General features: G+C 40.1%; 1 protein-coding gene across 2 annotated transcripts in view; it reads right to left on the reverse strand.

The window, feature by feature from the left end:
• Window positions 1-12,610, reverse strand: part of MYH10 (myosin heavy chain 10) — a 101,059-nt gene that overhangs the window by 61,708 nt on the left and 26,741 nt on the right. For both annotated transcript variants that reach the window (XM_026861132.1, XM_026861133.1), the window contains exon 3: window positions 3,579-3,606. In XM_026861132.1, coding sequence (XP_026716933.1) covers window positions 3,579-3,606 — 28 coding nt within the window. The remainder of the gene's footprint in view (window positions 1-3,578; window positions 3,607-12,610) is intronic.

Here is a 12,610-nt window from a genome sequence, read left to right on the forward strand (position 1 = left end):
ATATTGAAGACAAGAGTGTTTAAAGGTTTTCCAAGGTAGGTATGAATCCATCAGACATTCACTATATTAGAACCAAGGGAAGGCATCTGGAAAAAGTGCAGACACAGTCTTTGAAGAGGAACTTAAACCAAACCCAAAGGCTTGAAATAGCACCAATCTTGCAACTAAGAATGCCCTTGAGAGCAGCAGTCCTGGCTGTCAAAAATAAAAGGGGGCTGGATCCAGAGACCTGGTAAGGTGTTGTTCAAATACTATTACTCGTTTCGTTCTCACTAGCTAGCTTGAACCACTCCTACTGGAGGAAAAAAAAAGAGTAGTATTATGAGGACTTTCAGCTCCACTAAATATCAGGGTCAGTCATGTGATCCAGGTCCTGAAACAAAAAGTTTGGATGAGATGTTCCAGGCCTTTTATGAATTGTCAAAGGAATTTCTGAAACCACCTCTGGTGCAGTTAAGACACACTCCTTCCACCTTATTTATTCCTGCCTTAGACTAAGACCAGTCAAACCAGTGGCACAGAAGGGAAACACACAGTTTACCTCTTCACCACAGAGTCAGCCATGCAATAGAAGTCCTGGACACTAGCCCACTCTTGATCAAAACATTAGACCTCCTTTTAGCCTGCTACACAAAGGAGGTTGCCATGGTCTTACCCCATTCATGAAGAGGATTTAACAACCCAGCCAGCCAGATGTCAAATACTGAGTTTATAAAGCAAACTTGACAAAAGAACACAGCAGTCCCATGAAGCCCATGAGAGAAACCATGTCAGAGACAGTACCACAGCAGGCAGCAGTGTTTGTAGTCTATGTGCTCAAAAGATACATGCAGGGGAATACAAATGGTTGGGATGGCACTTCTCTATGAACTGGACACAGAGCTGAAAAGCAGCCTAAGACAAACCTATTTGAAGAGAAAAAGTGTTCACTACCCTGATCAGCAGTCTGGTAACCACTACTATCCTTTTTTATAGTCAGAATCTAAATGGTGTCAATGATTGACAGAGTTAGGAAGGTCTCCTGGGCTATGGTAGAACATTGGTGTTCCACTTCAAGATGACACAAACACCTCGGATCCAACCATGTATCACATCATCTATCTTCATATTATCAAAAGGTACAACCTAGACTGGATGTTCTTTGGTCCCACATGTCCAGTTTGGAGATACAGTGTCTTACCCTTTGTAATTCTGAGGTCACAGATCTGTCCACATTACTGAAGAAATGTGTATATCCTTGTAAACCACATGCAGTGACATTGATCTTTTTAACCTTGATTTTCTTTATGCTGCTGTATAAGTACTTCAGTAAGAAATGCAAGTTAAATTGGCAAGACAGCCAACAGAATCCAGAGTCTGCTGCTCAGAAACACAGCTTTATTAAGGTAGCAAAGCTTCTGTTATGTCATGGTACTAATAGTTTCATTACTTAGTTTTACAGTTTTGTGATACGATTCCAGGACAGTGTTGAAATCCTTCAGAGATGGATTCAGAGATTGTTCACTGCTTCTGAAATTTTGCATGGAGTAGATTCATCACCAAACATTTTACACGTCCAACAGAAGAGATGTCCTCATGACCACTTCTGAGGGTTTTAATATTAGGACTGCACTCACAACAGTGCCCAGCAGCTCCAGACTTCCATACTGGATATGGTCACATTCTCCTGAGGTCTGACTTGTAAGGACATGTGTCCACTCCCCACCCTCACCATCTGGAAGCAAACTTCTCTCTACAAATGGATGTACTACCTAGCCAAGATGTGAAGCCTATCACAAGACCCAGATGTTTCATGCTGAAGTGTGCTGTACCAGATATAAAACAGGGTTCAATTGTCTAGTCAGTACAGAAGGATCAAAAGCTTACGGTAACCTTACAGGTGAGGTAATAACAAAATTGAAGGCAAGAGAGCTTAAAGGCTTTCCAATTTGCAAATTAACAGATCAGACATTCACTAAATCCTGTAGCACTGCCATTCCAACCTTTGTGGTGTCGGCTGACCATGTAAAGGAGTGCAACGTTCATGCATAGGCACAAAATATGAAGCTACTTCAAAAAGAAATTCACCCGGGGCAAGCACTACTGTCAAAGCATCCACAAACACACAAGAACAAAGCATTTCTTTTCACTCTGGGATCCCATCCCTGCTTTGAGGGCTGTTTTGTACATTGCACATATTTAGTGGCCATCACATGAAAACAGAAGTCCTACTAATATCAGGAACCACAGACCTACCTAGACAAGCCTGTGTTAACTGGATCAACTTTTATCTTAGCACAGAACTGTATTTGCTTCTGTGTCTCTAGGACCCATTAATCTTGTGTTTGTGGCAGCCATAGTTCAAAAAAGCATGGCTTGAAAGGATCCACCTTCAGTCTTGTATCAAGTCTGGTAGTTAAGGCACTTTTGTAGGAAGCAGGAGATGAAGATTTGAACCCCTTCACGTCAAGCAGGAAACTGAAACCATGTCTCTTTCCAGCAATTAATCTAACCATCGAGCTATTTCAGGAAGCAGGCATCCTCACAAACTATGGCCTCAACGCAGCTGGTATGCACTGGCACACAGCATGGTCAACTGATCACATAAGTGAGAGGCACGCAAGGTACCATATCCTCCCTCTCTCCTCAGATAACTGAATATGTTAAGTTATACCCAAAACTGCTAACTGCAAGCAGCTTCAGAATGGAGCCAAGGTGTGGTTTCACAACACAGCTGAACCATCCTAAACCCCAGGCTGCTAACAGGGACAGTTCCCCTCCTGCACGTTCATACCTCCTGCTTCAGACTCGTACTCCTCTGAGCCCTGAGTGCAGACCCAGAGAACTAAACTGCTGAGGAGTATAATTTGTGGCAGGGTTGGTTTACTGCCAGTTCCACTCCCTGAACTAGCTTATGTTGCCTGCCGACCTCCAACACTAGCACAAGAGGCTGCAGAAACAAACACACAGCCTATGTGGGAGAGGAAAGGAAACTGGATCACCTCTTCTAACAGCAGCCCAAAGATAGCTCAGCTCAGCAGTGTCATAGGCATGAAAGCATGTTCATGTGCTGACTACCCCACCAATGCATTTCCAGATCCCAGAGAAATTTAAGCTGAAGACAAGAGTTTGCTCCTGGGTGGGGCAACTTCAGGTGCACCCAGAGAGAGCAAAAGGCAGCCTTAGTGTCAGATTCAGAGCTCTCCCATTTGAAGCAGATCCAAAGCTAAGCTGTTGCTCAGCAGGGTTTCTAGACCAACTTTTGATTCATGTCCCCCTCCGGCACTACACACTGAGTAGTTACAGCACAGCATTCCAGACAGATGTACACTTTTTAAAGCTTTTTGTTTCTGATTCAGATCTCTTGACTGACATTTTAAAACTCATTTCTTAAATAGCACATGCCTATAAAACTTTCAATAAAGTGAATTACAGTATTAAAATAATATCTCCCCAAATTAAGTATCACTTCATGTTACATCTTGAGTATTAGTCACTGTCTGTCAAGATTAAAGATCAAGTTTTGACTACAGCTGTATCAAATACCCCTTTCACACCACAGATTTCCAAAAATGCTCAAATGAAGAGTGTTTACTTACGTGCAGAGAATTGATTGGTCCTCACGGTCTGCAAAACAAGAACAAACATGGTTACAGTTTTTTGTTTATGTTGTCCTGTAATTTGCTAGACAGTTTATTTTAAACAAATATTTTTTAAAATTCAGCTTTTCAGCTTAACAATTCTAAGGCTACTGTCAAGCAATTTTAATAATATCTCTTCATTGTTCCAGTTCACACACACCACACCACCCACCCCCCCACACACACACACAATGGCTCAGACATTTCTAAAAGTTCTGCCATTTCCTTTAATAAAGCCATAATTTTGATTAATAATCATACATGGTAATATTTTTAACCATATTGTCAGATAAAGCTGGCCCAATGTTTTTTGTTCTGTATGCATCCTTTCCTAGATTAATCAAAGAATTTGTTTTTCTTCTCACTGAAGACTTTAATTTCAAGTATTAACAACCAGACACTTGGAAATAGCACTAACACCTCCAGCAAACAAGTGCTTTACAGCTTTTTTTTTTTCCTTTTTTGAATTAACAGGCAAGCCTAAAGTGTCTCTATAACTTAGCTTATTCATCAAAGACTCGTCAAAAGGACGTCCAGGGAAATACTGACCAGAGCCGAACTCCACAATATGGGACGGCTCAGCACTTTTGTGACACCCACCGCTGTGCTCATGACCTTTGTAAAGAATGCCTGAAGGTCAGTTATACTCTGCAAGAGGTGTTTCATAATTACAGGATCTTTAACAGAATGTTTCAACATCATGCACTCTATATTAAAAATTATATAATCAAAAGCATTCAAATATACTTGCTGAAAGTAAAACGTTTCAGTTAAAGGTGTTCTCAACCCCATGTTTGAGCCAGGGTTTTCAACAACTTCAACATCTTTTTCATTAATCTGCATCACCAAGATCTTTCTTTTACACTTCAGCTGTTTGTCACTAGGTCCACAAGAACACAATTGCCTCCTGTAAACTCAGAACTTCAAACAAGTTTTCTGTTCTGATTGGTAATTTGCAGTTGATTACATTATAATAAATAAATTCAAGCTTTATTTTGTTCCAGTGTAAAACTCAGGACTACACATTAGACTCCCTGCCCCTCTCCACGCACGCCCCTTCTCCTTGAACACGGCGCTCTGACAGACCACAGAAAGGGAGCAATTGGTAACGTGATGGTTGTTACTCCTTCTGTGACACAGAGCCCAGTTCTATCAGGAGGAATAGACAGCTTCAGATGCCAGAAGGCAGCTTCCCCACATGCTTAATGTGTTTGAAACAGATCTGTGTCCATATATACAGCCTCAATATATTTATGACCATTTCTGGTAAGCAAAGTAACAAACAACATTTCACAGTTCTTCTGGACCCATTAGAAACAATCGTTAAACCGAGTTGCAAATTACTGTTGCATTCTGCAGGTTGTAGGAAACAAGTCATCCTACCTATGGAACGAGCAGAGTTCATAGTACTGTTGTGTAAGTCAGCAGTGAAGCAGAATTTCAACTTTAGATAGGTAGCATATGAAAAAAAAGAAATCCAGCAGTGAGCTGTGTATCTCCCCATTACACTTTCTGATGAACAACCCAGATACAAAACCAGTTCATGTTCAGCCACATCAGCTCCCTGAGCAGGCCAGCCACAGAGCAGAAAACACATTTCAGCACAGCCAGGCTACCCACCGGGGCACAGGCAGACGCCCGGGTTTGGATCAGCACAGGCAGCTGGAGAGCCCAGTGACCAGCACATACAGCCAAAATAAAGACAGGCTGCTCTTGAAGGGGCAACCATGCCCTGTGCCCTTCCTCCAACTGTGCCAGCACTCATCAGTGTAGCACAGACAAGAGGTGAACAGGAAAGCTTCCTGACCAATTGGGTTTTGGTCCGATTTGTGTTGAGTTGAATCAGTGCCCTCATACACTGTACAAAAAACTGTACTTGTAGGATACCTGACATCCCTTTTGTACACAGCAGTCCCAATCTACCTTAGACCAAAAGGCTATGTTCATGCAGCCACATCTAAAAAAGCAAACCAGCTAGAAAAGACCTGGTCTCAGCAAAATATTGTTGTTTTAATTAGTTTACGAAGAGAAAGTTTGAAGGACATGAAGTCAAGTCTCTTAAAGCAAGCAGATGCTATTGCCACAGCTAGCTAAACCAGAGGCTTATGGACTGCACCACTATATTTTAACATCAAATATGATGGAAAATATGAGGTGCCTTCTGACTAAAAAAAAATGTTAAAAACATGCACAGTTGTACCTTGAACTGCTTGCACTAGCTTGTTTAAAAATAGCAAGAAATACTAGTCATCCTCTTACCCGTTGCACAGACAAACTGCATTGGGTTGCACTTCACCAGGAGCACAAGACAAATGCTGCACCCCTGTGACTATCTGTGTCCTGCAAGCAGGGGTTAGCTCCAAAAATCCTACCGACAGGGTAATAAACAGAGCAGAATGATTGTAGTAGGAGATCAGAAGAATGTTAGATTATTAAAAATGGGAAAAAAATTAAGATTCAAGAAGTTGATGATACTCCTGACAAGACTGCAGGGATGATACCAGATCATTTCCTGCATCTGCACGATATACAGCAACTCCTGTACAGACACACCAAAAAAAGGAAGGGGGAAGCCTGTGACTGCAAGAAATAAAAGCTGAGAGTAAGCAAAAGCAGTGGGAGTATGACAACAGAAACATTAAGAAAACACTCTAAAAACGTTTATGCTCTTTGGGTTTTGATATACAGCAGCTGGTCTTTCAAATCCTATCAGAAATAACTTTCTAGTCCCAGCAGGAGACAAACCCCAGAACCCCAGCAGTCAGATTTACTGTATGCCTCATTGTCAGCATGAACTAGAAAAAAGTGCAACTTTCTGACCCTGACCTGTTTCCAGGGGTAGCTAGTAGTGACTCATGCACTTCACAGGCAACCCCCTATGCCAGGAAAAAAAAAAAAACAAAAAAAAACCACACACAACCCAAAACATAGGACAGCACAAATTATTTGTTCTTTTAGAATAAACTACTGAATCCCAAGTTGGTGCCATTAGTAATGCAGAAAATTAGTATTTCCTAGCTTTAATACTGAGACATTTGCTAAAGTGACTTTAGAATTTTCCCCTTTTTTCACTTCCCAAGAATAACTTTTCTCTGTAATTTTGTCACCGTAGATAAGTCACTTCGTCAAAAACTAGTTTCCTTTAAACTACAGATCTTCAGTTTATCACATCTTAAAAATTAAGAACACAGGTAACATTCGCCTTCAAACTGAAACTCGTTTATTTGCAGGTAATTTGTCACTGCTTTGTATCATGACATATTTTACCTGTCAATTTACCATGCAAAACTAGTGTTCTACAACATGCAAAACACTGTATAAATACATTTTCTCACCCAGTCAGTCCGAAAGCCTACAAGTCCAGACAGCTGTATATATTTTGTCATTGTCAGAAGCTCCAGCAACTGCAGCAGAGCTTTCTTCTTTTCTATCTGCAAGAGCCTGAATTAACAGAGACCTTATACAGGAAGTTAACTCGTACTCAAGTATGTTACTTCAAATCCATTTTTCTATGTCCATCTAGACTCAGAAACTCACAGACTATGAAAGTTGAAGACAAACAACAACAAGCCTCAGGTTTTGCCTTCTGATCACGGGCTAATGGCCAGTTCCAGCATCTAGCACTCAGCTAACAATAACAAAAAAATTACAGATTGAAGGCTCACGATGATGCTTTGCGTTATCAAGTGCTGGATGCCTTTTGTCCCAAGAAAAACAGCTGATCTCACCAGACTCATACTGGAAAAGTTTCTGACAGAAGAAGATCGAAGAGTTGTTTATGGTTTGTTTGTTTTGATGACACACACACACACACCCCCAAATAACACAATTTATCTGTAGCCTTAAGAGCAGCTGGTCCTCTTCCCAAAAGCTCCAAGGAGCAGTAACTACATATCTGTAAGTGTGGCTTTTGAAAGAACCGAGCTCTTATCTGGCACTTTTGCCAGATGAGTTATCTGGGACAGGGAAGAAGTACTAAACTTCTCATCTTTGCACATTTCTCTCAACAATACTTGCAAAAAACTGCATGATTCTCAGTGACCCAGCTTCAACCTCAAGGGCAGCAGGAAGCCCACAAAACAGATTTTAATTTTTTTTTTTTTTAATGACAGAGAATATGCCTAAATTTTAAGAATAATCTGCCATCCTTTGTAAAAGTTTTAATAGTAATTTTTTATTAAAGCCACAGTGTTTTGGAGGTGGCTGTTCATGGAAATTTAAAAATATTTGGAAAACACTACAGTTTCTACATACATCTTGTGATTAAGAACAGACCAAAACCGTCTCCCTCTAGTAAAGTCTTCATAAGATAACATTACTCAAACAGATTTGTAGGAATGTGTAAAGATTAAACCAATTCAACAAATCCCTTGGGGTTTATAAGCAACTGAAGTAGTAAAAAACAAGTTAGCAGACAATCCTTATCTCCAACCTTCAGGGCAACTGAAATAGCAAATACAAATAAATTACTCTCATGAATAGCATTAGCAAATATGATATTAGTTGTTACTCCATGCAAAGGGCGAGAAAGGGTATTGGTCTGGAATGGTTGATACTCTGGACAAAGTCACAATGGGTACATTACATTTTCAGCATGTAAGCAGACATTTCAGTGTGGAAAAAAGCACCTATAAGACAAGTTGAATAATGCAACTTTTGATATCAGCATAAATAGTTTCATTATCAGGCTGAGCCAAATTATCAATTTCCAGTCTTAGGAAAAGGTACGTCACAGCTCTGCCATACCAACAGCACAGTTTGTCCCCAGAACAGACTCTGGTGCTTGTCTCATCATAGGTTAAAGCAGCTCAGCTCACTAATCAAAGATACTCAGTATTTAACTCAATCAGATGAATATAAGCATGAGGATGAGTATATTGTAAGAGGGGATGAAATAAGAGAACCAAGCTCTTAATCCAAGCTACATCATAAAATCAACCCTTTGGTTTTAAACCAACACAAAAATTCCATTGGAATCTATCACTTCATAGATATACTGCTTGGATTTAAATATCCAAGGTCTTCAAACTACACTGAAGACCATAACATTCAAGTCGCACAGAGAAGGATTACTATAGTATTCTTAATCTGAAAAGCAAATTTCCAAAATTATGCAGAGTCTATGAATACAAAGTTTGAGTTTCTGCTTATGAAGTAGGCTTTTTATAGACTAGCATTGTCCTTTGGAATGGAGGAATTTGGAAGCACAAAGGCAATACAACCTGACACTAGCCTTGGGCTGAAGCTCCCCCACTGCTGTCAAATTGAGCTGCCATTGATGTCTCTGCCCAGTATCACCATCCCATTCCTCCCCCTGAACCAGCAGTGGACTCCAGAGATACAGGTGATGCCTGTTCAAGTAGCTGGTGGAACTAACAACCAGATCATCTCCCAGAACCAATTTATACTGCAGCCACACAAACACTGGAATTAGTGTATGGAAAGAGAAAATCGCCTCTTGTACCAGCTACCCACGCTCTGGTCACCCTATAGCTACTTAAAAAAACACTCCCCAGCTTGAGTGAGCTGCAAGCCATTCTCAAATGGATAGCTGGAGGCAGCAGAAAGGGCCACCTCCTCCATCCCCAGCATACACTGACACTGCCTTCCTTGAGCCAGCACTGGCAGTCTCCTATAGCAAACCAATCGGTGTGGCATACCAGCAGAAAACTCATCCTATCAAAATACATAAAGTGACTAATCATTAGATTGGCTTACACTATACTGAGCTATATATTTAGCATCTGGAAGTATCAGACATGGAAGCAATTCTTTCACTCCTGCTCTCCTTAACACCTACTGCTGTAGAGCTGAAAGGCATCTTACTGATGTAAGAAGCAGCAGCCACGTTAGGGAAATGCAGTAGTACAACACTGAACAGTACAAACACTTTGAAGAGAAGCCAAGGAAAATTACCAGAATACAAGGACAAGAAGAATTACAGCTCAAAGCTATTTTCCCTACACTGTCTTAAACCTGTTTTGCTCTCGTCTCCCCAGAATATGCTCTGGGGAAAGCAACTGGCAGCTCCTCAAACAAACCTGTTGCTTGGCTGCAAGAGTTGCCATGTTTTCTTGTTTGAAAATCCATAAAGAATAGATCCTGATGTTTACCTTACTATATACATATCGTAAAACGCATGAAGTTTTGACTGTTAGAACACAAACCATTTTACTTCACATCCGTTCTCTCACCAAACTATGGAAGAATTCCCCCACCACCACCCCAGACTAGACCTAATGAAATCCCTGTTAACTCTGGGGAAGGCTCCAGACGTACATTAAACACATTTGTTGGGTAATTGGTTCAGGCAGGATGTTCTGAAAAGTCATAGCTCAAAGCTATAGAGTCTGCCTATAAAAGAAATACTGTATTTTAACAAAGCCGCTTTTCTTAAAAGCATGACTTAGTTCTGCTTTGGTCACACTATAGTCATTCATAAATTGATACAAGATAGTCAAATGAAAAGGAAGAATCTGTCTTCAAATTTCCTGCCAAAATTCAAATGCAGTAGCATTGCAAGCACGGAATTTTTATCACAGAACAGAGCTTACAAGTAAATGGATGCCCACCCTCTACAACTATCTTTGCTCCAATTGCCCTTCACTATATTGATATTTTAACTGCCTTTATCCCTCATGATTTTGCTCAGAATGAATGGAAGAAGCCATGTGGAGTTATCCCACACAGTGAACCACTCACTTAGAAAGCCATTTTTTGACCTTAACACAAATATACAAGTCTGAAAACAATTCCACAGATGTATCCCTGCTTTCAGATTTAACATTTGATTATTTTGACAACTACAATTCTTGTCAAATACAGTAACTTTCATACAAACATTGAACGTCTCTCAATCTCCCTGCCCTTCTTATAAGCATCTTTCCTTTTGCATACAGCCTTCATTTAGTTAAGAACATTAAATAATTGTGCCAAGATAAAAAGGTTAATTCTAGGAAAGCATTGAAGATGGATGTACACAAGTATTAACCTGCTTTCCCAACTCAGACTGAAGAAAAAGCTATGGGTTTTTTCCATCCAGCCATCAACCAGCAGGAAATAATGGAGAGGAAAATGGTTCTTATTATATTTACAGGTATATCAAGGCTTGTCCTTCCCAAAACCCAAGCACAAGACTCCTGAAGTTTATTTGTTTTGACATGGACTTTCCTTTTATCTCTCCAGAGCATGAAATACCTATTCAGGAAGGATAAAATGCCAGCCCCATTTCTGTAGCAGGCATAACCAAAAAAAAAGTTACTGCTTATGTTGGGGTGGAAGAGGCAACTTCTTTGATATTTCTCAAATAGAAGAAAGTGTTGTCTTTCTAAAAAGAGGCACTGGTATAGGGGGAATGGAGGATTCTTTTTTATTTTTAGACAGTATTTAATACTCAGGTGCCATAGACCATAAACCAAGAAAAGCTTGGTTCCCTGGTCAATAGACTTGTTTGTTGTGGATGTCAGGCTTGGAAGATCTGTGCATATTTGCCCTCTACTGTAGGTGAACAGGCTCAAATATCAATCTATTCAAGGACATTTAAAAATTGAATTCCTGACAAGTTTTGTGAAAATGGGTCACTGCCTGGAGGAAAGAGACCTTCCCATCAGCACAGATTTTGCTGCTGCCAGAACTGTCACAGGACTGGGCCACAAATGCTACATAACAATATAAAACATGCAGGTGGTCTGACAATCTGTCATTCCTCAAGCTCCAAATACCATTTTTTTCTTTTGTTTTTCCTCCTTTAAACTAAGTCCTACTAGACTGATAAGCATGGAAAGAGATCTTGTTACAGAGATGAAACATGCCTTTATATTTTGTGTTTGTCTTTAAAATGTTGCCTAGTTACTCCATAAACTATCAAGCACTTAACACTATGAAGTGACTTGCAACAAACATCTCTAACAAGCCTAACAGGAAGACTGACAGGCACAAGTTTGTTTCCCAAGTATCTACCTCACTGCAGAACAAATATACCCTGACACACTTATGCTCACCATGAGATTTCTGCAATAGCACTGTTTATCCTACATTTCACCTCTACTTCTGGTTGTGCAATGATCTTTACTATTTACAGCTTACTCATTCATTCTTCAATGCACATTCTGCAACTTCACAAAAAGATGACAGTTTACAGGAATACAGTGAGTGTTTTGCCAACAGTAACCCATTACACAACGTGAGCTTTTCAGAAAGCATGTAATTTACTAACACTACAAAGCTGATATTTCAAATTATAATGCCCAAATTTTATCAAGCCAGTACTGGCTATTTAAGGAAGCTGAACCTACACATTGCCCTGAGGATCTGATGTGACACATTCACCGGTTCTGAAGGAGCTGAACTATATCATTGTCAGGTTACTCTTTGGGAGGTTTCAGGCTACTAGAGGATGGTGACATCACAGGTATCTTCAAGAAAGGCAAGTAGAATCATTGCATTGTCCTTCTAAGGACTAAAAGACCTCAAAGCTGGAAGGAACCTCTGGAGGTCAGAAGTGATCAAGGGCACTGTCACTCTTCAAGGGAAAACCATCTCTGGATGTACCCTGAATCTGCATTTACCTTTCTACTTGCCTTGTCATCATCAGCTTATTTGACTCCTGGTTAATTTTTACATTCAAGTCTGATTTCACTGAAACTGTCAAAAAATGAATTTGCAGAAATTCTCATTGTTTGTCCTAAAACATGTAACACTAATTTATACTAGAAGAAAGCTCAAATTCAGGTGCACTTCACTCCTCATGGGTATCCAGTGGTTTTAAGATTTAGAATAATAATATTTATCAGTTTTGCTTCATCAGTGCTCAGAAACTTTCCACAAAACACTGAAAGCCCCCAATGCTGGCTCAGACACTAGTCCATGAAGAACTACATCAAATCTCTCCCTCTAGCCTAATGCCACCCACTTCAAAAGAAATACAATAGTGCTGTTTTAAATCAATTACCAATTCCCAACTTTGTCTGTTTACCTAGTATTTCCCATAT

This window comes from Athene cunicularia (genome assembly GCF_003259725.1).
Source record: "Athene cunicularia isolate RWA chromosome 18 unlocalized genomic scaffold, athCun1 chr18_part1, whole genome shotgun sequence".
Classification (NCBI taxonomy): domain Eukaryota; kingdom Metazoa; phylum Chordata; class Aves; order Strigiformes; family Strigidae; genus Athene; species Athene cunicularia.